Source organism: Solea senegalensis, unplaced genomic scaffold (genome assembly GCF_019176455.1).
Source record: "Solea senegalensis isolate Sse05_10M unplaced genomic scaffold, IFAPA_SoseM_1 scf7180000014483, whole genome shotgun sequence".
NCBI lineage: Eukaryota > Metazoa > Chordata > Actinopteri > Pleuronectiformes > Soleidae > Solea > Solea senegalensis.
In genome coordinates, this window is record NW_025321058.1 from 7922 (window position 1) to 33114 (window position 25193).

Below are 25193 nucleotides of genomic sequence, written 5' to 3' on the forward strand. Positions count from 1 at the left end.
ACCACAGTTTCTTTTTCTCACCCTGTAGCTTTCTTTTATCCACACTGCTCTACCTTTGACACCCGGAGGTCTTTCTGGCTCACTCCCTAGAAAATAGCTGCACTTGCGCTATACAGCCCATGTTTTTGCAGATTTCCGTAGATGCGTGTTCCTTGACATCGCTCCACCCCGATTAAATCAAAATACCCCTCAGACGTTTTCCCTGTTTTCTCTGTGGCATCACAGTATGTGGAGATGCATTGTTGTTTTCAGGCTTCCCGCCAAACTGGGACAAGCCAGTTGGACTAATTTGTTTAGGATTAGAATCTCTTATTCCCATCATGTCAACTTGTATATTGTATAAACAGCTGGGTGAAGTGGGCGGTGTACTCCGGCTGACCTCCCAGAGCCAATTTATTTGCATAGCACTTCTGTAAAAATAAGAAAAAAAAAGAAGAAAAAAAAACCCCTGAGAACCTCTTTTACCCCTGCCATTGCTTCAATCACAAAGTGGCTGACCACGAAGCCACTCTGCAAACACAGACTGGCAACTTCAGCGAGACCACCACCATAGTCGCACACAATCACACACACACAGGCTCGCATATGCTGAGCGGCACACACTCCCACACACTCTCTGCCGCTCTTTCACTCACAAACTTTCTCACATTTTCTGACACCCCTGATCTACACTTCTTGACCACACTCTCACCCCTTACCCCTCCTCTGGATGTTGCCTTGTTGTGTAGGCAATCTCTCCCACTCTCTTCCTGCATCCATCCCTCCAACTGCTTCTCCTTCTCCCTTTCCACTTCTCCCACCCCCGCACTGACCACATCCACTAAACTCACTCCACAGGCACGCAGTGTAGAGAGTGTCGGAGGCGTGCGCTGCTGGCACTTTCCCCCACCCCTGCACTGGGCCCAGCTCCAGGACTGGACGGCCTGCTTGCTCTTTCTCCCACTGTCTCTCTCTTACTACAGCATGCTTCTCATCAGACCAGCCTCTGAGTAGAAATGTAGATGTGGGCGCAGTCCCTCAGTCCCACTATCCAACCACCCACTGACCTGAAAAGATAAAGTCTGGGAAGGATTTTAAAAGCAGGGGGGGGGGGTGAGCAACACAAACAAAACAAAAAAAACTCTTGTGATGGTTGTTTCCGAAGTGAGGAGGAATTTGGCTACCAGTTGTGCTAATGTTTTCAAGATGACTTTGACTGTTTGAAGGAAATCCCCCCTTCTTTAGTAGCCATTTGAAATTCCTTCTGTGTTTTATTGTGAGGAAGTAGGCGCTGGGTTAGTCAGCGGCCCTTCAGGGTAGCGTGTTCAGTCTGTCTGGGGCCACTGGTGCGTACAGCTGCCCAATCCAATCCAGTTTCCCTATGTAACTGCGAAGGCTCTGAAAAACCTAGCCGTGTGCTCATGAGTGAATTTGTGTGTGGAAAGACTGGCCGGCTTCTTCTTGGGCGTCTGAATTCTTGGGCAGAACATGGAGCTACATCAGTCAGAAAGTCTGATGAGAAAGACACTGAAGCGGGAGTGAAATTCTCTAACCATTAGACATCCTGCTAAATATGTTTTTACTTGGTAAGTAAACATTCAGATGTCTATTTCTTCTGTCTTGAGTCTCTGCTTCCTGCTTTTAGCTGCCTTCCTCGTGTTAGTCAAGTATTAAAAAACAAAACAAAAAAAAAACATTAAGACTTACAGCTAACACAGAAGGTCTTAATGGCTCAAATAAGAAAACTCTGAAAGCAATAATAACCCAAGTCTTGTATCTTACCAGTACACACTCTGGTGTTGATTGTCAGAGAAGCAAAACAGTGTCACCAGTTGCTGAATTTTAAGGAGCCTTGAGAATAATGATTCTTTGATCCCTCAACTCTTGGTGACATTTATTTGATTTATTTGAAACAAAGAGAGAGGAGGGTGCGTTTTATTTTATTTTTTTTTTGCCACAGAACATGATGGAGCTACAGTACACACTGTAGTGTTTAAACTGCTTACTGTATAACCTCATCTGCCTTTTTGCTCACTGAACTAGTCGCATGTGTGTGTGTGTGTGTGTGTGTGTGTGTGTGTGTGTGTGTGTGTGTAATCTCCTTTTTCTTTTCCTGCTGTCCTTCCCTCTCTGGTGCCTGCTGATAACTGAGCTGTGGAGAACAGGTTGATGCAGTCACACCTTCAATTTTCTCTCCGTCTTCCCTCTTGTCTTGTCACCATCACTCTCATCTCCTGTTGCCTGTCTGGCGTCCTTGTCTAGACAATGCGTCCATCCGTCCCTTCAGGCTGCCTTTTCCGGATAAAACGAGAAAGCGAAAACTATACCCTGGCTCATTTTTCAAGAGCAGACGGAAATATGTTGCACACTGTGATAATTGTACTTCATCTTCTCTTCGACAATAAGTATAGTTGTAGATTTGTGTGTGTGCGTGTGTAGGTGTACGAACAGCATGCTCAGTGTAAGTGCATGTGGGTACGTGTGTATTTTCTCACGGAGGAAATGTTGCTCTGATTCCCAGCATTCAAAAGAACAGTGTATTGTGGGTGGCTGCTTGTTGTCTTGGTTATGTTTTTTCTTGGGCCCACACTAAATCTCTTTACATCCCATTATTGTGTAACTCCTCGTTAAGACACCAAGCAAGTTACGCACATGGATATAGGGGCGGATTAGTGACCCAAACAGGGCCAACGTTTATGACACCATCCTCCCAGCAGTTTAACAATTGAATCCAGATTAAATTGTGGGGTACGTGAGTGCACTGTGATCTAAACGGTTAATTGGGTGTGGTTTCAAGGTTGGTAGGATGGACTGTTGTTGCTGAGCAGCACACTGACCAACTGCATCTGGCCACTGCTGGTGTAATGGCCAGCACTCAGACTCTTTGCCTCAAGCACTGTTTCATTCCCATGACAACAAGGCCTTCTTCTCCCTGCTCTGCTTCTGCGCCTGCAGCTCATTCTGTGCCATTCAGGAGAGCTTCTGCTGGTGTGTGCGGGTGTTTGCAGTTGTGTTCTTTCACCCCACACACCCACACTGAAGAAAAAAACATTACAACTAACACCTCCACCTCCAGAGGTTCTGCTGTATTTGTGCATTTGTTAAGTTTTGGTGTTCGAAATGTTAATTCTGTTCACTAGTTTTCGAATTTTCACATAGTCAGATTTTACTGTGGACTTTTTAATCTCAGAATGCACATTATAGTCAAAAAACTGCTTTTAAGTAACATTTCATGCAACTGACATTTGTATGTAAAGATGGAGCAACATTAGCAAATCAAATCCAGTCTAACGCTCACTAAGACAACATCCATATTACTGTTTTGTTTTGGGTTTTTTTACACCATGTTTTCAGTGGATCTTCAACCATACAAGAGTCTAACTCTGTTTCGGAATCAAGAATGAATGTGTTTGCCAGCCTAAACAGGAAGCAGACTGTGTACTTGCAGTCGGTTGCTTAGTTGCAGAAAATACAACTCACAAGAAACGGCAATGATCAAAAGTAAAAGGAGGAATTTTTATTGGACCACCAGCCTGAGTGCTAGTTGTGTACTAGATTTTGTTACACAGTTAGGATTCATATGACTTGTACACGACTGTTGTTTTTTTTATGCGTTATTAAAACACTAATATCAGTTTTGTGGCCACTACATTACTGCACATCTTGACATTAGACTTTGTTACCATGTCTGTTAGTGGTTGCCCTCCTAGTGATTTCATAGCCACAGGCCTTCTTTCCCAACAATATCACATTTGTTTGGCATTATACTTCTTCTTCTTCTTCTTCTGCTAATAATGTCCAGGCTGTACACCTGGAGGTGTAATGCTGCCCTCCACAGTTCAAAGTTTTTAATCACATTCTCAAGGTCATTCATGTATCATTCATCCTCATCCAGCGTTATACCTTGCATATCTTGTAATTGTCCACAACTTGGACACAGTTCATGTTCCTTTCCCTTCATTACTATCTGATTTCCTACAGTCATAACGCTTAAGTGCATAGCTGCTGTATGTCTGCACAGAGAAAATGTACTGAACAGTCATTCAGTCTATTCTTTTTTTCAATCAATAATTCTATTCAGTTTTTCTTCATAAAATGTATACTTATACAGTGTGACCCATTTAAACATAAAGGTGACCGTGTTGGGGGGGATGCGAGGTTCCACCTTTCCATCCCAACACTCCCCTCTCCTCCAATTCTCTAATAGGATGAATCTCCATCTTGGCACGTGACACGAGTCAGTACAAGTCCACCGCTGGATCCACACATTAAATTTTAAAACTGTAGTGCGTATACATTCAAACCGTCGTCGGAATGAGTTCACACATTCACCGATTAAGCCTATCCACTCCACACGACTCTCGCGTGTTTCTCAGAATAGCAGTGTTTAGATCTTCCTGTGTTGATTATCATGATTCCCGAGCTGCGCGCAGTAATTGATTTGATCAATGTCAATACAAACAGAGGCAACGGCAACACTCACACAACGCTAGTGAAGCCAGATGGCTGCAAACAGGTTGAAGTGTGACTGAAAAGACACAATGCAGCGCCCTACAACAAGTTTCAGAAGTGAAGTCTACCGCTCAAAAAAAACAGGAAGAACATTCGGGTGCTGACAATTGACAAATGAAGGTCACAGCAAAGAAAATGATGTCTCGGTGTAATCACTTCTATTCACAAAATAGACAAAATAGTAATAATAACACAAAAAAGCTAAGCTAAATATTGAATATTGCGCTCTCGTCATGACTTAGACCTTTGCTCCACTTTCCTTCTGCATGGCTTTTACACCCCGACTGTTACTGCCCAAGCACTGCAGGGGAGCCGGTACACTTTTATAACATGTGTGCTCTCTCTCCAACATCACTGAATCATTGTTTAGCTTTTAGTAGGTTCAGGGAGGGCATTACATAAACCCAGGGTGAGTGTAGTGGATTAGTGGCACGAGGACGTCCATGCACACTGCTGAAGAAAGACGGAGATTCGTGCAGCATCGTGTACACTGTGTTTCTCAGCGGGGTGCGTAGGTGTAACACAGAGGGAGGGGTTACTTACTGTGTGAGTGATGATGGTTGCTGTTCTTTTGTTCTACTACAGCCCCAATAATAGTGGTCATTGTTTCTTCTGGTCCAATCCGTATGATATTTTCAGAAATGAATTCTGAATGATGTTCTATTAACCTGTGATGAAGCAGCAGTGAATGGCGTCAGGGTCAAAGGAGTTCCCAACAGCAGGAGATTATCTAGAACGTTTAGGTGAAGGCAGACACATGGGTGGAGCATAAAGGAAGCATGCGGGAAACTCCCCCACTAGCTCTCAGTTCATGATCCTCACACGAGCTTCCTTGGACATTATCCTAACATTTGACTATGGAGCTGTCAGGAGAAGGTCCAGAAAACATCTGGACATCAGGACTTCAGCACATGCTTGAAAGCAGCTTTAGATCTACTTTGCTTTGGAATGGACTTATGAGTTGATATTGGACTCTCAAAGGCCGGAGATACTTGAATGTTTAGTCTAGTGTTTGCACAGACTCAGATGTGTCCTAAGCTCAGCTGTTTGCGTGTACATGTACTACATGCGTAGAATTTCACCTCAAATTTAGCTTTCTTCTGTTTGACTGAAACTTGGCAATGACTGTTCTCTGCTTAATTAAACTGCCCCATGTTTCTGGCTGAGGCAGTGGCCTCACGATGCTCTACGACGAAATGTGGAAAGCAACCTCTGTGAGTGTCACCCGTGTCTGCTTCATTTGAGCCAATTTCCCATTTGTCTATCATCCACTTAAGCCTAATACAGACTTGTTTTAAATTAAAATTCTGCATTGTTGCATTTGCATTGGTACAAAAAATGTTCTAACAACTGAATTTATATCATGCCTTGATAGTATTTTAATTTTACAATTCCTACCCTCTCCAAAGGCCACATCCTTGATCTCATCTGTTGCCCCGGTGTAACTCCACGTCACTGTGCTGCTTCTGATTAGAATACCCAAAACTATTCCACCTTGTTCCATTTCTTTTCATAATTTGAACCATCACAGGAAACTCATCCATACAACACATCACCCCTGGCTCTCTGTACACTGAATACTGCGACTATCAAAATCCTCCTCCTGACCTTCAAAGCTCTCCATAACCTGGCACCCTCATACGTCTCCGACTTCCTCCATATCTACACACTTCCCTGTACTCTAAGATCTTCATCATCCACGCTTCTCACTACTCCTCCAGCCCATTTATCCTCTATGGGGTCAAGAGCCCTCAGCTGTGCAGCTCCCTGTCTCTGGAACTCTCTCCCACAAACCATTCATAACGCTGACTCTCTTCGTACCTTCAAATCCACCCTCAAAATTCACCCTTTTTTTTTATTTAACCATTTAACTTCCTACCAATTATTATTTTGTTTCTGGACGGTATTCTTGAAAGACACCCTTAAAAATACATGCATTATTATTTTAGTAGGAACACACTACAGAACTCTGTGGGCCACAGATCAAATTTTTCATATTCACGGCAGCATTGGATGTGTTTCGCTTCGTTACTTCTGAGATCATGGCGGCAAACGATTGTGGCTACATTGTAGATGCTATGCGAGGTCCTTAAATCAACACATTTGTGACAATGGCAACACTGCCTCTGCATGACCACCATCATTCATTCATCTTGCGGATGCGTCACGCAAATTTATGAGGGCATGCATAACCAATGCACTAAGTGGACAGTCTATGCAAAGCATTTGTGAGGGATAATAATTATATCTGGCATGTTGTAACGTTTTCTTCATCATCTTTCTCACCTAACATTAGCTTTAAATTTCAAACATCCTATTGTCTCACGTCAAGACTTTTTTCTTTTCTTTTTTTTTATCTATTGTCCCTCTCCTCCTCCTCTCCTTGTCTTTGTGGCAGAGGCTTTCTCCTCTCTTGGTGTGTGAAGAGGGGCTTTGCAGCCTCTCCCTGTCACTCTCTATGCCTCACTCCCTTTTTTGTCCCCCTGGGGTGAGGCTGTTAATAATGCAGGGGGATTAGCTGATTTATGTGAGCTGGGGTTCCTGGGGGTGACACAGAGAAAGACAAGGGGCTGACGAGTGAGCAGTGTAGAGGGCGGTGGCATACAGGAGCCCTGGGTGTCTGGATGACGGGGGCTGGATGTGTGCCCAGTGAGCATGCTGGCCATAATCCTCTCCCCCGCTCCCCACCACACCCCAGACCCCCAGTCTGCACTCCACAGGGCAGTGCCAGCAGCTCTCTGCAGGGACAGGGGTGATGGGAGGTGGCAATGAGGGTGCAAGGAGGGGAAGGTGGGCTGCATGTCATCAGCCTCACTCGCGATGCCGCCCACATGCATGTGCATGTTGCTGTGGCACCTGATATTTGAGGTCATCCACATTTATTCGATTTGTATTGATTTATTGCAATTCTATACAAGTATTGTGACTCAATAGTGAAGATGGTTGCAATTTCCCTTCTTTAAGCCCAAATGAAATGACACATTTCTTAACACAAATAGCCTCAGAATCATATTTCCAAAAGCACTGCAATCAGTCGGTCGGACATTAATCTAAAGTGAATGTACAACAGAACGTTTTTAAATAAGCTGCTCCATTTAAAATGTGAATAAAAAAATAAAATTCAAATAGGCCAAGTAGAGGATAAAGTCTGAGCTTGTGGTGCAAAAAAATATAATAAAAAGCTGGACAAAAAATGAACCTTTAATTTGAGCCTATAAATGAACATGCTTCAAATGATGCCGTCTTTTCAAAACCCTGCATCGCAGAGAGGGCTGATAAACACCATTTACAATACGTTTTGAGGTAAATTGGTAATTGCTACTTTTAGCCTTTTCTGTTCAACAAGGGAGGAGACATTTCATGATTCAGGGAGAGAAAACAATTTTTAAAATTGCTTCACAAACAAACAAAACAAAAACAAAAAATCCCAATATTGCAAGTCATTTCCCCCGACCCCTACTATATAAGTCACTAGATAACACTAAATAAGTAATAAAATTATATGAAAACAAGTGACAACATTTTACCAAAAACAAGGAACCTAACACCTAATGCTTTCTACTGTCATCACATTTCAGTCTCTATGTTGCTCTGTAATATTAACTGTATGAGTTTAACACACAATGGTGACAGTTAATGTTTTTCCTTGAGTTTGTGATAGATAGCACACCTACACCCACACACACTCACACACACAAGAGGGATATTGGGGGATTTCCACCTGTCTGGGGTTGTGGTGCAAAGTGTGAAAGAAGTGTGTCTGTTGTGTGCGAGGAGGCATATCAATGCCTATTTCTATCTGTGAAGTGTATGAGCGTGCCTGTGCACGCTCCTGTGCTCTGGCCCTTGAGCTGTAGCCTATGTGGTGCAGGAGAGAGCGGCAGACTGATGGGTTTATCCCTGCTGTCTGCCCAGAGGATGTGCTCACTCATTGCCTGGCTGATTAAGACTTCCACGTGATCGTCCCTACACTTCCAGAAAAAGGATCGATTCATGTTTTGAGCTGATTCGTGCTTAAAGAAATGCTAAACGCACATCGTTTCTTGTTAGATCAGCTCGTCACGCGGGGCCGATAATGAATTTAAACCGTGTTGCTCTTGCCGCTACCTCTGTGTGCACAATGTGTGATAACAGAATTGGGTGCAAGTATGTGCATGTGAGCGCTCATCCAGGCATCTTTATACATATGCATGAGACTTTGCAGCAGTGAGACTTAGGGGGGGAATGTGCAAAGAGTTGGGCACCTGGGCCCCTCGCTCAAGTGCACTGGCGGGCGCGTAATGGGAATGCAATTTAAGCAGTGGTTAATCAGTGTGTTTTCGCCAGCTTGCCCAGTAATGCATAATAGACAATCACCCCGCAGTCACACGGGCGTTGCTACAATGGTCAATTACTCATCATAGTCTTGTTAAACACATAGTTCAGCCAGCCAGGGACAGATTACTCTGCTGGTGCCATCATTATGGTAAAGAACAAAGCAATGCTATGTTATGTGTCAGAAAAAAGAGGGACAGAGAGAGAGAGAGAGGAAAATGATGTTTGGGAAAGAGGCTCATTGAGATGGCACCAAGGAGGGAAGAGCGAGGAGAAGAGAGGGTCACTGTGACAAAGTAGAGGCAGCAAGCTGGAGGAGTAAAACACCAAGATGGAACCAAAGAAGGATACGGGATTGTCTGTCATGTGCCGAACGAGAGCAAGAATGAGAGAGAGACAGAGAGGAGGTGAAATGGAGCAGAGCAATAAGAGAGATTGAGGCCATGAAAGTGAGAGATGGAGAGCATAAGATAATGGAGAGAGGGAGAGAAATTGAGAAAGGGACACTGGGGAGCGGGAGTAAAAGTGTGTGAGAGTGAGAGGGAGAGAGCCTGAGAAAGTGTGTACTCAGCTGTGAGATGAGACCTCTGTCTGCCCATGGGGAGAGAAGACGAGGGGAAAGGACTCAGCTGTCAGTGAGGGGGAGGAGAGTCTCACACTCTTTTGCTCTCTCTTTCTCTCTCTCTCTTCTCCCATCACAGCAATCAAATTTGCCTCGTTAAATGATTCCTAGAGGGTCAGTGAGCCATCGTCCTTTTACATCTACATGTTGATCTTCAGATTGTTTTTGGTCACACTCATGGTCACAGTGTACACATGCACTCCTCTAATGCTAACCATGTTTTCTCTCCTCACCTTTTGTCCCCATGGGAATGCAGGCAGTGGATTGATGGGCAATTCCTCCGCCTCCTTCATGGGAACCTTTCTGGCCAGTAGTCTGGGTTCCCCCCCTTCCCACCCGTCTCACCCCTCCCGGCCACCCTCCTCACCCTCCTCACCTTCCTTCCGGGGCGGACCCCACTCCAGCGCCTCGCAAATCTGGTTTCCCCACTCACATGAAGGTACCTGAAATCACACATGTACACAGTTCTCACTCCTCATCTGATCGAGCTTTACATGGTGTGTTGTTGCTCTGATGTTGTGTATTTTTTTTTTGGATGTGTTGGAATTCCACTAAAACGCAGTTTATAGCAAAAGCCAAGCTCCCACCCTTTTTATTTGTGAACCAAAATAGGCTCAGGCCCAGGCCCAACATGTTTTGGATGGATCACAGTGCCATGGTTTTCTGGATGGGGGACTCGGGGTCAAAAGTTCAGCCAAGGAATCTTGCGGTATTCCATTCACGTCAGCAGAATTTGTCACTCCAAGGCTCTCTGAGGCTGCATGTTTGAATGCAGGCCAGTAAAACATTGCAACGCTTTCAGATGGTGCCTCTGCCACAGTTTACTAGGGTAGTTACCACCCAACACCATTTCAAAACTCCAGCTGCACAATCACACACACGCAGTCAAACAAAAATAAACACTCGTACGTACACACTGAGTTCAGCAACTCACATTTCTGACTAAATAAAACCAGAGACAAGGATGAAGCAGCCATCATTCTGCTCAGTAATGGTTCAGAGAAATGTGAAACCTATCACCGGTACCAGTCCCGGTAATAATAAAAGCTTGGTCTCCTTGCCTTCACTGCTAGATTTACTTTTTTAACCACCTTTAGTTAATAGTTAGCACCATGACCACTCAAAACCTCCTGGAAAACCACATTCATTGATGTTGATGGATTTGTTGTTTCAGCTATCTTGTATTTGTTTATGTGTTTTCTAAGACGAGACCAGCTGTTAGTCCATATGGGTTGGGGCTGGGTTTTTTTTTTTCATTTGTGGTCACTGATCAACAGTGTCTCTGTTGTGGGATGTGTTACTAAAGGGCTGATTTGGATGTTTCGCAGCTGAGATGCTGTGTCTGTTAAGCCAGTAGATGCCTCACAGCAACTCTACTCCCAACCCCCCTTGCTTTTATGTCCTGACCACCGGGGATTGAGTAAAAAAAAATAATAATAAAATGCGGAGACAAGAAGTTTTCGAGATGAATATCAGCCCTAGCATCAGCTCAATTTGACATAGTTTTCCTCGTAAGTGATTTCTGTGTTCCTTTACCTTACAGTATAGTTTCAGGGGCTTCACTGTCAGACTTTACTCTTGTGGAAAAATAGAATAATATTAATAAGAGTGATGATGATAACGCCAAGCCTAATAAAAGTAATGGAGGTGATTATGACTGGGATTATTACTCAGTTGGCAATGGAGGCCATTATCTCTATTGCAGTTTAATTGCATATAACGCACTAAGAGCATGATTGAATCCAGACTGTTCATCAACCACATTCAGCTGTTCCCTCCTCAAGATAATTGCATATTGTCTTTTTCCTGTTTTGCATAAAAAGCAAGTCATCAAAATGAGCGGCACAATTACCCAGACTCTCGCCTCCTCTCTCCGGGTGTCAGCAGAACCCCACCAGCAGCGGAGCACTCCCTAACTTGTGCATATGTGTGTGTGTGTGCAATTTATAGCCTTAAAGAAATTCTCTGTATATTTTATTCTCTGGCAAGTGTGTCCTTAAAAGAAGCTGCTTGCATGCAAAACCGAGCAGCAGCATGAAATCGTATTCAAAGATGACTGCACGGTCCTCATGTCTCCGACACATACAGTACGTGTCATGGAGGAGATTTTCCGCAGATTAAAGAGATAAAGTATCTCACACACCAAGCAATCATTAACAATGATTCCATAAAAGGTGCTGCATAAAGATGGGCTGTATGGACTTGGTAAATGTGACTTGTGAAGGACTTGGGGTGGTTGTTCAGACTAAAAAAGCATCAAATAAATGCAGTTAGAACTGGAGTTGACTTGAAATGCAGTGGCCTCCCCAGTCTCTCATTAGTATACGCAGTTCAGACATCAGGGTCCTTGCAGGTGGACAAAGGTGTCACTTCCAGTTCCAGACTCAAGCTTTTAAAACGATGAGTCATATCTTTTACCTGGATAAATCAATTAACATAGATTGAAAAGGTTTAATAATTAAACTATGGATTAGACATTGATAAAAACGTCAATTATTATAGATCGTCTGGCAAAAGTCAACACACTCTCTGAATGTAAAAATATATATATTTAAGCAGTAAAAAGCTAAGACTCTTCCATTGGACAATTACTGCAGTGTTAAATATGTGTCAGCTGGCAGCGTACAGTATTATTTAACCCTAACGTACCGAGTAGCTTCTCATCTCTTAAACAACTATGTCAGAAGACACATTCATGGTCGTGGATAGTGGTCAACCATCATATTCAAGGGGAAATGTGGTGAGAAAATAAAAAAAACAACAACTTGAAATCATCATCATCAGAGATCACTTAAATGAGAGTAATAATTTAATTTAAAATAAAAAATCAACTTCAACAACTATAACTCATGGCTATGAGAGCATTTCCACATGCACATTGTGAAACAAACTTAAGGGATTGGGACTAAACAGCTGTGAAGCCCCAAGAAAGTCACTTATCACTGCATCAAAATATGGAAAAAGGCATCAGTGGGGAGCATAAAGATTATATGACTCTTTGGAGCCATGGAAAAAAGGTCATGTGGTCAAATGAGTCAGGATTTATCCTGTTCCGATGTGATGGATGCATCAGCTTAAGAAGAAAGGTGGATGAAGTGATGCACCCATAATGTTTAGTGCCTACCACAAAAGCCTGTGGGGACAGTGCTATGATCGAGGGTCGCTTCAGTTGGTCAGGTCTGGGTGCAGCAACATATAATACCAGCAGCTTTGTCCATCAGAGGATTTGTTTCTTCCTGATGGCACAAACATCAGGAACGCCAATGCCAGGATTCATTGAGCTCAAACTGTGAAATAATTGTTCAGGGAGCATGAGACTTCATTTTGGCCTCCACATAGTCTAGACCAGGGGTGTCAAACATACGGCCCGGGGGCCAGAACCGGCCCGCCAGAGGGTCCAATCTGGCCCACAGGATGAATTTGTTAAAATTTCACACTACGATTACAAGCTAAACGTAATGTCAAATGCAATATTTTTCACTTCCAGATACCTGTGACTAAATGTCTGTGCCTGTATAGATCCAGTGTGATGTGCAAATAGTAAATTTAGGCATGATATTGTTGCAATTGCACTAAAATATCCTTCATTAAATGGCAAAACAATTTTTGTTGGTCACTATTGGTACTGGTCCGGCCCACTTGAGATGAAATTGTGTGAGGATACACACGGAGCATATGTTGTGATTTCAGTAAGTTCCAGATCTGTTTTTTATTTATTTTTTTGTTGAAAAATGAATATGACTTTGCAGCACACATCTGTCTGACATCCTTCCACTCTTTTAAATTGTTTTTGTGCTATTCCACTAACTAACAGAAACAACAACAACACCTGGGAGCCTAAATGACTGAACAAATACACCTGACTAGTATCTGCTCACTGGTTTTAGCACTTGTTTTATAACAGAATTGAAAAATGATGTATGACATATTAAAAACTTGAACTTAGTATTTCCTGGGTCCATGTGAACATGAAAAGCATTATTTTTGCAATTAATCCAAGTAGCAAATACCTTTTAAAGCTCAGTCTCTGGGTTTAAAGGAGAAAAATGTTCTTAACGTTGTACTCACACATCAGCACGAACATGGTTTCAGTATGTGTGCAGAGGCCAGTTATGCATGCAGATTACATTTCTACTGGGAGCATAAGTGACAAACCATTAGCTGAGCGACACACACGCCTATAAATAACACCACCCCCCGACAAAGGTGCCATGGTCCTCTGGATCATGATGTGTTTGGCAGAGAGAGTTGATGAATGTAGGGCTTTTGCATTTGAACAAGGAAGTACATACTCTCCCTCAGATGCTGAGATATTTGTGAGTGTGGTGTGTGTATATAAGGAAAGAGTTGTGTTTTTTTCTCTTTTACATCAGATCTCCCGATTGATTGAAATACTGTAACAACCATCGTGTGCAGAGCACCACATTTGGGATGGACTGTCCTTCATTTGCTGAGTGGGAGACAAAGACCTACTGACACTAGAGAGAGGAGTGGCATTTTGATTTTGCCTGTGAGAGGAGAGAGAAGGGGGAAAAAAGATGAACAAAAACAAGGACAGATGTACTGTGGTGACTATTTTAATACATGTAATGTGACAAAGGATTAGTTCCCTTTGCGCGATTGATTTTCCTGTATTTGACTCCATATGTTTGAATAAGCCCCTCTGAATCAAATGAGTGCAAAAAAGAAAAACAAGAACATGGTCAACATGAAAGGAAAACAACCCTGTAGACACCTCACAAGCCCAAGGCCAGCTGGCAAAGGTCCAAATGACTTCTTACCCTACGGTGACAACAATCGCACTCTCATATCTCGGTCCACACATACCATACAAATAGACACACACTCGCCTTGCACACACCTGTCTAATCCACTTCTGTTTGAAAGGCCTTTCCAAGCCTATCTTCAGTTGTCCTAGCAGTTGCTAGCTTTTCCTTTTGTGGGAGTTAAGCTGCATCCCCCCAGCTCTCCTCTTTTACGTACTGGTCGCTGCCTCTTTCGTTCTCTCCTTCTCTCTCTCTTGTACCAGGCTGCATCCCTTCCTTTCAATTAGTCAAACCTGAAGAGATCCGCCACAGCACTGCCCCTCCTCCACCAAACATTTCTCTTCTTCTCTCTCCTTCTCCTCCCTTTTTCTGTCTTGATGGTTCTGTCACTTTTTCTCAATTAGCAGACCTGACAGGCAGCTCAGCCCACTCCTCCCTCTTGATTTCCTCTGCTATGCTCTTTCTCTGTCCTGCTATCTCTCTATTTCTGGAATGCCACGGCTATTGAGCCAGAGATAACATACACTTACACTAGCCTTTATGTTAAGAAACCCTTAAATTATAGTGACATTGTCTTCAGATAAGTGGACACGAGTGGAGATGGTGGCATCTAAATATTCTGTTGTATGCCTCTTATTCAGCACACTTAATCCTCCTCTGCATCTAATTTCTGTTGTATACACAGCTCCCATTGTTGTCCGTGTTGTTGGCCTGCTTCTCTCATTTCACCACGCTGTTGCTGACATATCCTCAGAACTTCTAGAAATGCCTCCCTGGGACACACCTTTTCTTTGCTCTGCCTCTTGACCCTGTCCTGCCCTGGAAAGGATAGCATATGCTGTGAACTTGCCAATGCTGACTTGTGTTTGCGTGTGTGCGTGTGTGTGTGTGTGTGTGTGTGCATGGAGCAAACGGGAGGGAGGCAGTGAGGCTGCTGTGTAGTCAGCAGACTGCACTAAAAGACCCTGCCTACACTGCCTGCAGCAGAAGCAGCCACTTCCTTGTCCTGGCCAGATTAATGGCTGAATGAGCTATGCCATGCCCAGCAGTCCCCCTCTTGCCGCCCCAGTGGAGGGCATGGTGAAACTGAGCGGGCTGGCATTATCGGGCACAGCCAGACCACGCTGTGAAAAGGGATTACGCCGTCAGTCGTCACGCTCACAAACAACATGCTGCTGCAGAAAAAAAAGCCCCTCTCCCAGCTTTGATAAAGACTGCCAACCAGCTCCCTGCTCTTTTCCCTCCCCACAACATAGAAAAAACATTTTGCTTTGACAAAGGATCCCCCCCCCCTTCTTCCCCATCTGCAGATGAATTGGCATAAACGTGTATGCTTATTAATCATGACGGCAAAGAAAGGAAAAGAGACAAAACGTAAGAAAGGTAGAAAATAGACAAAAGAAAGAAATAGAGATGGAAAAGTGATGGAACATATATGTACTGTAATTATCACCCCAATGCCCTTCTCAGAAAGCAGCACCTCCTGTGTTTTTGCAGTGCTTCTGGCCTTCTCTGTGCATTTCATTAATTAAAGCTAGAGGATGCAGAAGCCTCTCCGAGACGAGGTCATTAGGCCTACTATAACACTCCTCCCTCACCAGAGCTGGTCTCACAGCACTGGCCCTATTGTTCTACTGGCAGAAAGTGAGACATTCAACAATCACTAGCTGATGTATAATACAAACACACACAAACACACACACACACACACACACACTGCATCTGTGCTTTTACGGGATCAGGTCGTGTGCTTGCCAACACAAATATGTCTATCTTTCGTTTACCTCCTAGAGCCATGTATTCCTCTGTCCCCTTTCCTTCACTCCATCTGTGAGTTGTGTTTAAAAGTAAAGCTGAGGTTGAAACAGGTGCAGAGAGAAAGAGACGTGAAGCACCTGGGCTATAGATGACTTGAAGGTTACTGAGATGCTTGTATGTGGTGATGGTTTACAGCAGAAGACTGCTTTGTCCTGAAGAGTCACACATTTTATAAAAGTGTTTCTGGTTCATTAATATAAGTGCATAATGATTCATTTCTTTTCTTGGTGAGATCCTACTTATAATTTACCATTATTTGATTTGATTATATCTTGTAGACCCTATAGTTACCCATTTTCTCCACCTCTGCTTGCCACACCACAAAATGAGTCTCATTCATGTTTGGATGTAGTGTAAATGTCCTCCAGATTGGCTTGGTGTAATAAGCTCAAGTTTACTAGCTCAAAGGCCCAACATCCATATGACATTTTACATGATGTAGGTCAACAAAGGTCAGCCGCCCAGCTTTCACATCATGGTAAACACAACCTCTTAAGATGGATAGAGGTGATACTGCCTATTCTGAGAGAGATACAACAAGGAGCTGTACGTGTCAAAGACAAATTTCATACATCACAGCAATCCCCATGCTTGTCTTGTATTGTTTAGATACTGAAATCAGGCATGAAAGGCAAACATGACAGGCAGAGTCTGACTTATTTTTGTATGAACATCACCAGCTGCATTGGACTTAAAGAATTATACTGGGTTACTCTGGATAACTGCATCTCGTGGTTATTGTCCTGTCTTATCAATTCTCTTCTCTCCTCCCTCCACTATCTATCTCAGCAGCTCCAGGGTATCCACGATTCTCAGGGAGTCTGGCCCACACTTTCCTTCCCATGAGCCACCTGGATCACCATGCCAACAGTGGCGTTCTCTATGGGCAGCACCGTTTCTATGACACCCAAAAAGGTGAGATGTGTGATGATTAAAATTTAATCATTCTGAAATAACATATTTCAATCCAATTTATACAACATAGTGTGGTGTAATTTGATGTGGGATACTGACATAAGGATGCCTAGGGACACTATCATGAGAGCTGAATAATCTAGTTCTGTCATTGTCTTTTCCTTTCTTGACTAAAGCATTTGTCTTTACTGATCTGCCATTCTCTCTATCTTAGAGAACTTCTACCTTCGAGGTCTCCCATCCCAGCCTCCTCTCATCTCAGCCAATCACAGTCTACCCCCAATGTCCAGGGCAGGTTCAGGCCACTCTCAGGGGTCCTGCAGCAGAGACAGAGATGCAGGGGTCGGCACAGCTATTCATAAGGGTCTTAAAGAGGGGTCTGTTGAAAGAGGAGTGGTACCTGTCAAGGACAAGGAGAGGTCAAGTACCAAGCAAGAGGCAAAGGAAAGGCAACAGCAGCAACAACACCACAGCCATCAGCAACCTCACCCCACACACCACCACCATTCCCACTCCCATCAGCAGCACCCACACTACCCACAGCACCCACTGCCTTTGGAGGAGATCAACAGTCGCTCTCTGGAGAGGCACAAGGCATCACTCACGATGGAGTACAGCAAGGAACACTCTCAGAGTATGGGCAAGTCCCTCAGTGCCTGCTTGCACAACGGCAAGATGCAAAATGGAGATGCAGGAACTGGAGCAGGGGCTAAGGCCTCTATGTCCAGCTATGGGGGGGAGGGCACAGCCCTTGGGCCTATTGGTGGTGGAGGGAGCAGCCATGGCAGACATATGGTTTCCAGTGGCAGCAACCGCTGCACCAAGGAGGGTGTAAGTGGGGAAATGAGGATCAGTGAACAATCTTCAGACTGTCTGGAAAGGGGTCAGGCACCACTCCACCACTCTCTACCCTACTCTGTACCCCCACCCTTACACATGGGTTCAGCTGTAGGAGGTGCACACTCCCATCCCCATCCACATCCTCATGCTCACCCCCACACACATCCTCACCCAGGGGGCTTCCACTGCCTTCAGCTCCACCCCAGCCATCCACACCACCCACACCATTCCCACCATACACACCACCATCCGGACTTCTTCTGTCCGCCTCCCTCTGCTCCTCTAGCCCACCCAGCTTCACATGAGAGTGGACCAGCCAATTTGGGTCGAGAACTTAAAGTCACAGGACCTACATTTGTGCCATCAGTGGCAGATCTGGGGGACAAAACTAATGGGCCATTTCAACTTGGCATCCCTGACTGTCAGGGTGTTGGTAGCTGTGGGGGAGGTGGCAATGCCAAGGACAAGGTAATAGAAAAGAATGGTGGTAATGGTCATCATAGTAGTTGGCACAGAAAACAGCAACAACAGCAACAACAGCAACAGCAGCAGCAACAACAGCAGCAGCAACAACAGCAACACCAACAACACCAACAGCAACAACAGCACCAATACAGAAAGACAGAAAAGGCTCCAGACTGGATGCAGTCCCACCACCAGCACCTTCAACCCTCACAGCTTCCACCACCTTCCCAGCAACAACAGTCTTCACATCCCCAACAGCAGCACCAGGTGGTACGATCACGCAGTGCTGAATGTATCAACAGTGGTGTGGACATGGATGTCTTTAGAACATCGCTGCCCCAGGGGCACAAGGCAGGACACTCAGTCTCTCATTCCGTAAACACTTCTCCTTATAGAGACTGTTCCCATTCTAGACCACCACCTAACTCCTCCCCACTTGGTTGTAAAAGCATGAGTCAACATAGTGGGGCAGGACCCACCCATGGCCCAAGTCCAGGAGGTAGCTGCTCGTTACAGAGAGATGGCCAAAAGGTAGCTAGGATACGCCACCAGCAACATGGCCGACCTGGCCCTGATGCTTCTTCTCCTGCTGAGTTGAACCAGGGGAATAGTCAGGAGCTGAAAAGAAAGATGGATCTGTCTCCTTATGGTTACAGCAACAGTAGTGGGCAGCCCCACCACCAGCAGCCACCAGTGCCACCCTGGTCCATGAGGCCTCCCCACCCCATGTCCCAACCTGAAGAGGAGCAGAGGAAGTCCTACATGGAGTTAGGGAGCACTGGTGGGCAACTCTCTCAGCAGCAGCAGCCGCAGCAGAGTATGACCCTGCCTCCTCCCCAGCCTCTCCCTCCACCTCCACTCAGTCAGCAACAGCCACAGCAACAGCAACAGCAACAGCAACAGCAACAGCCACAGCCACAGCCACAGCCACAGCAACAGCCACAGCAGCAGCCTGAACCCCAATGTCCAACTCAGGGGGAGAGCAGTGCTATGAAAAGCTTACTAAAGTACAGCAACCAGCAACAACCACTGCTCCTCTCCCAGAAAAGCCCTTTTGGGGGACTCGGAAGCCTCAAATCAGGTCCTACTGGTGGGAGTTGTGCCCTGCAGGGCAACAAACAGACTCTCCCTTCCAAGAAGGGTCCAGTCAATGATGAGCGCCCTGATTACAGCGGGCGGGGTAGAGATATTGGAGATGCAGGTCATGGGGAAAGTGAAGTGCGACAGCCACCAGTGGGAATAGCAGTGGCGGTGGCCAGACAAAGGGAGCCACCTTGTCGTTCAACAGACAGTCATCCCAACAGCCGGCAGGGCAGAGTCCACCCCTCTGTTAAAGGTAGGCAGTCAAGGTCACATACCCATAATGGGAGACAGGGAACAGTGGTCAGTCGTTTTTGTTATCTATGACCTGTAAAGACCTCACTGTGAAAAAAACAAAAATCTTTGTTAAGTGCTGAGACAAGCCTTTAGTGCATGGAATGTTATGTTATTCAACCTCACACAAGTGCAATAGTATTTAGCTTTCTTATTTCCTTGAAAAATAGATATTTTTTGAAGCATTAAGACGTATCGGTGAAAGCTTAAGTTTCAGTTTATGTTTGTTTCACAGGACCACCCAGATCCATGTATCCTTCAGATCCTACCACAGAGGAGGAGAGGAAGAGGATGAGTGGGGAACAGATAGGTCTGACATGCTTGGACAGAGAGAGAGATCCATACATCAGGTAGCGAGATGGGAAACCACAGCTTCACACACAAATGAACTTAGTTATAGTTGTCCAGTATATTTGGTCTCCATTTCATTTCTTTATCTTTATGTCATCCTGATGTCAGGGATAATAAGGAAAGGGTGGAGTTTGCAAGGATCCATCCCTCCAACAGCTGTCATGGTGATCTCACCTCTCATCTCATGGTCCCAGGCGGGACTTCCCTCCAGTCTGGCCAATTAGGAGACCCTGCTGCACATTCTGCTCACCATCACTGGATGCCAAGAAATGGGAGTCCATCCCTCTGGATGACTGGACACTCTTATGGTAAGATGGTAATATTGTTGGTATCAAAGATGCCAATGTATTTACTTGCAGCTATTTTCCAGCTATTTGACAGAAATAGCAAATTTGTAGTTAATTGTATGGGGTATATACATAAGATACATAATATACATTATATATTATATTATTGTATTATATACATATATATGTATATATATATACATATATATATACAAAATACATAAGCAATACTGATGTCTTTGCTAGCAGGTATAGGTCATACAGCCCTGCACCAGAATCTGCCTCCAGGTTTCTCTGCAGCCATGCCAGGCCCTCTCCAGCCAGTTTTGCCTCTGCCTCAGGATCCCTCTGCGCAGCTTGTGGTCCTGCCCACTGAGCCTCCTGCACATCCTGCAACACATCACCTAGGTAAGCCATTTGACCAATTAAGTTGTTGTAGTGTATTTTTAAAACGTTCTAAACACAAACTGTTGTGAATGGTTAGTTAATGAGCTGTTATCAGTTATACAACAAATCCAAAAAGTACATTTTTACCGCACCAGAGAAAAGAGGAAATTTGAGTGAGCACAAGAAAGATAACTCACAAAAGTCATTCTAGACCCAGAGTTTGAAGAGGCTGCAAATTTAATTAGCTCACAGGTCTAAACAGTATGTTTCTTTGTGCATGCCACAGGAATTTCATTTGAGAAAGGACATGTATCCTCATAAGCTTTCCCACAGGAAACATTAGAGTGGCCACATTTATGTCACCGTTCAAGGATTTTTGCAGTGTCTCAGCAAAAAGTGGTTGAAGAGAGTCAAATTGGATATAACCGCTTATAAGGGGGGGAAAAGTGTATTAAATACAGAAAAAAGCTATTGTGTTATTATTGTTTTGGTCAATTACTACCCCAGTGGTAATACTGTAGCATGTCAACCACATCATGTCCATAAGGTTACATGTTGACAAACATTGTCCAACTGTGGACATGGGAACTGAGCTTCCTGCTGGTTTCTCTCACAGACTACACTCGTCTATGGTTTGCCTTGAAGGTGGGACTTTTCGTCAAATAGCCTTTTAAATCGTCTACTGGGATATGAGCATAACCAGCCCATTATTTCTGACCTCTAATCAGCATGTAGCCATCATCTGTTCACATTTCATCATTGTCATAACTTTTTTTGAACAACATTCCAGCAAATTCTCTAGGCTGTTCTTAAGAGAATTGTGTTCAGAGCAGAGGAGTGTGGGATTACTGTTGTCTAGGGAGATATTGTTCCATGAAGTCATTTTTTTAAGATTTAAAAATGTGTTATTATAAAATGTTTATAGATAATGGTTTCAGTGAATTGATATGGTTGTGTGGGAGTTATATGAGACATATGGATAATGTCTCATATAATAATAATGTTGTGTTCATGTGTATGAATCGAAAAAGGAAAGTGTGTATGTGTGAGGAAATCTTTTTTGTTCAAAGGTAGCCTCTGTCACATTTCTCCTCTTTTTTTCTCATTAGACGTGATGGAGCAGCCTGGGCTATGGCCCCCTGTGTATGGTGCCCGGGGCCCACCCTCCCACATGCAACATCCTGCTGTGTACTCTCGATCCCAGTTTCTACGGCAACAGGAGCTGTACGCTCTCCAGCAGCATCAACAACTCCAACATCAGCATCAACATCAGCACCAGAGCCACCCATCACAGCAAATACAACCACAGGCTCAACCTCAGCAGCAGCAACAGCAGCTGCAGCACAGAGCGACGCATGGCATAGACATGCAACATCACACTCCACACAATGCCCAGGTTTTTGAAAATTCAAAATATTATTCAAGATTGAGGAACTTTATTGTCATTGGTAATACATAAAAAAATTGCTTTTGCGACAACCCCAGAGGTGTCTTTAAAATCTCAAGGCATACATTAAAATATCAAAGCATTAAAGAACAAAAGAGAATGATAATTTATAAGCTGAAAAGCAAAAACACTAACAGCAGTTTTGTGAAGGTTCAAAATAATCCCCCTTCTGGGATGCACTGTTTTTCTTAGAGGGATGATACAAATAATATAATAGATTGCCAGGAAGTAATTGCTGCATTGCTCTTATACAATGACACTGATTTTATTTTTGAAATGCTACAGATGCAGAAGAGGCCAATTGAGCCTTCGGTTGAGCTAGAGGAACTCATTTCAGAGCCCAGAACATCCAAACCTGCCAAGCCCTACTCTTACAACCCACCTCAGAAGAACACCTCTCCTCCAGTGGCCTGCACCACTCATCTGTCCCCTTGCTGCCAGTCCCCCTCACTACGACCACATCCCAAAAGCACTCCTTCTACACCCTGCCCTGCTCTCAGCCCTGCCACAGCAGTACCCCACTCACCTGCCATCAGCCCAGCCCCACCTCAGAGGCCAAAGGGGGCAGAATCACAGGACAAGCGAGTTGAGGGACAGCCACCACAGGTTTACCCAGAGTCTCCTGAGCCTGGTAAGTTTAAGCAAAAGAATAGAATAACATATAGAAAGATAATAGATAACACATGTACCAAGTAGAAATGATAAGTGAAATAAGTCACAGTGATAGAAAGATAGCAGTACCTTTTACATGATACCAAATGCATCAGAATTAGCCACTGTTGTAACAATCTCTTTTTTTCTGTTGGTGTTCTCATATTGTGTGTGGGTGAATGTTGGCAAGGCCCTGATTGACTCAACAGCTCTAAGCTACAGAAAATGGCTGCCAGCTAAGCAGGGCCTTTTCTAGTACTGTTACCCCAGTAATAACTGATAAACACCTCAGTACCAGCCTCACCTTACCTCCACCCCCGAGGCAACGCACTCTCTTTATCATCATTAATGTCTAGCTAACTGCTGCCACACGCCAGAGGAATTGTGTCAGGCACACTGATAAACCAAAGGCCTGGCCCACCTCAAATAACACACTCACAAAAGGTTGCATTCTTCTTCTTCCTATACTGCTGCTTGGAGATCAAGCATGAGTGCCACTTTGTTTCCTTTTCCTGTTGTTCACCCCTTGTGACCTTAAAGGTAGCGTGTTAGTTCACAGTGAGCCGTGTGTGTAAGAATTTTAGTTTTACTTCATGCCACTGAGTCACTTTCAGAGGAATTGTGCTCTGTGTTATTTGAAATAATCAGAATAGTAAAGTCATTATTGATGATTCTGTTAACTATATTTCTGTCTTTCCATAGATTTGCCTCCTGGATACAACTACCCCCCTACTGCCATGGGCTACAGGAGTGGGCCTTCCCCTCAGGATGTTCGACTGGCTGAGCCAGCGGACCTGGAAACAGTCCAAGTGGAGCCTGCTGAGCATGCTCCTGACTCCCTTTCCAGGCTGGGGGAGGAGATAGACTGCCAAGCTGTTGTCAGACCTCTTTCAGAGCCACTCCCACCTGAAGAAGTGGTGCAGGAAGAGCAGGAAAAAGTGGTTGATAGAATTTTGGAACAGAGGGAGGAGAAGGATGTAGCAGCCAACTATGTGCCTGAGAAGGAGGAAGTGGAGGAGCAGAGGCCTGCTGAGGAAGAGGTGCTGGTTTGCCCCCCTGTTGAGAGCCCAGTGTGCGAGGCTGCTTCCTGTCCAGTCCCCCTTTCAACAGAGCAGTCCGAAAGGCCAGAAGCTGTCATCACTTTGGAAGAGGAAGAGGATGATGAGGTGGTGGGTGAGGGGAACCAGGTGGAGCATGCTCAAAAGGTCAACATGTCTGTTGAGCTGGAGCCAGACCTGCCCACCATCATCGAGCTTGACCCATCTTCCCCTGCAGCCCCCAAGCCACAATCCCTGGCCCCTGATGGGGCAAAGGACAGTGAGCAGCAGCAGGAGAATGAGATGACTACTGATGATGCCGCCGTAGATTTTGTGTGTCTTTCCCCAGCCTCAGCTTCCTCTTCCAGCCCCAGCCAGGCAATAGTTGCTGTGCCCAAAAAACCTCTTGTGCCCTGCTACTGGAGTCTGGAGTTGCTGATTGCTGCTGCCTTCTGCACAGACATTCCGCCATTTCCGTTGTTCCCATTTAACACCCCATCAGTTGCTCCTTCGCCACCCAACCCACACCAGGGTATGGAGCTTCTGAGTGAGCTGGCAGATCTGGAGCTGCAACAGCAAAAGCGCACTTGTGGGAACAACCAGGGTGAGGGACAGTGGCTCTTCATTACTCATGCACATTAACATGCACACAGACACATATCAGCAGAATTCATTTAATGCTCCTAATTTACACTCCTTTTGTTTTGCATCCACTGTGACAAAGTCCCACTCCTCCCTCAGGCCTAGCCTTGGTCGCTCTGTGTTCCCTCCCAGTTTCTTCTTTCTTGCTGCTGGTCCTAAGAGCCTCTGGTGGATTCTAACATGTCCCCAGAGAAGCCATCGGCATGCCTGCTTGCCATTCCTCTTCTTTGGTGTGTTAAAGGCACTTTTATTTCCTAAAAGGCTGTTCTAACGATGCAGAGGCCTCAGGAGAGGGAGAAGAAGGAGGAGGACAGGGCTGAACTTCTAGCGAGGGGTGTACACCTCCCGTTCTCATTCCCTTCCAGCTTTCCTCTGGGAGCTGTCGCTCTGTCTCTCCATCCTGCCGCTGTTTGATCCACACGTGTGCTTGTGTGAAACACAAAAAAACCCAAACACCAAACACACACTCACAGAAACACCGCTGAAAATACACACTTAAACCAAAATGAAAAGACACACCAGTTGGTATTCCACTCTCCCAAACACAACATGTTATTGAAAGTTAGTGTGTAATCACAAAAGCAGTCGATGTTTTCAGCACCCTGGGGCATTGCCTGGCTAATTAGACCCCATTGTTTTAAAGTGCCTTTAAAAGCTTCCTTGTTTTCAAAGCACCATGTGTTTTTTTTTATTCATGCAAAAGGATGTTTTGTGTTTACCACAGCATCCTAATGCATTTAACTGCTCCCAAAAGAGGCCTCCATAAAAAAGGTATCATCAACTGAT

At 44.7% G+C, this 25193-nt stretch overlaps 1 protein-coding gene across 1 annotated transcript in view; it reads left to right on the forward strand.

The window, feature by feature from the left end:
* The first annotated feature begins 1537 nt into the window (after nt 1-1537).
* LOC122761231 (BAH and coiled-coil domain-containing protein 1) overlaps nt 1538-25193 on the forward strand; it is a 39263-nt gene continuing 15607 nt past the window's right edge. The window contains exons 1-10 of the mRNA XM_044016412.1: nt 1538-1565; nt 9684-9866; nt 16801-16926; nt 17141-19567; nt 19841-19955; nt 20065-20264; nt 20493-20651; nt 21740-22026; nt 22363-22708; nt 23431-24369. Of these exons, the coding sequence (XP_043872347.1) occupies nt 1553-1565; nt 9684-9866; nt 16801-16926; nt 17141-19567; nt 19841-19955; nt 20065-20264; nt 20493-20651; nt 21740-22026; nt 22363-22708; nt 23431-24369 (4795 nt within the window). The 5' untranslated portion in view covers nt 1538-1552. The remainder of the gene's footprint in view (nt 1566-9683; nt 9867-16800; nt 16927-17140; nt 19568-19840; nt 19956-20064; nt 20265-20492; nt 20652-21739; nt 22027-22362; nt 22709-23430; nt 24370-25193) is intronic.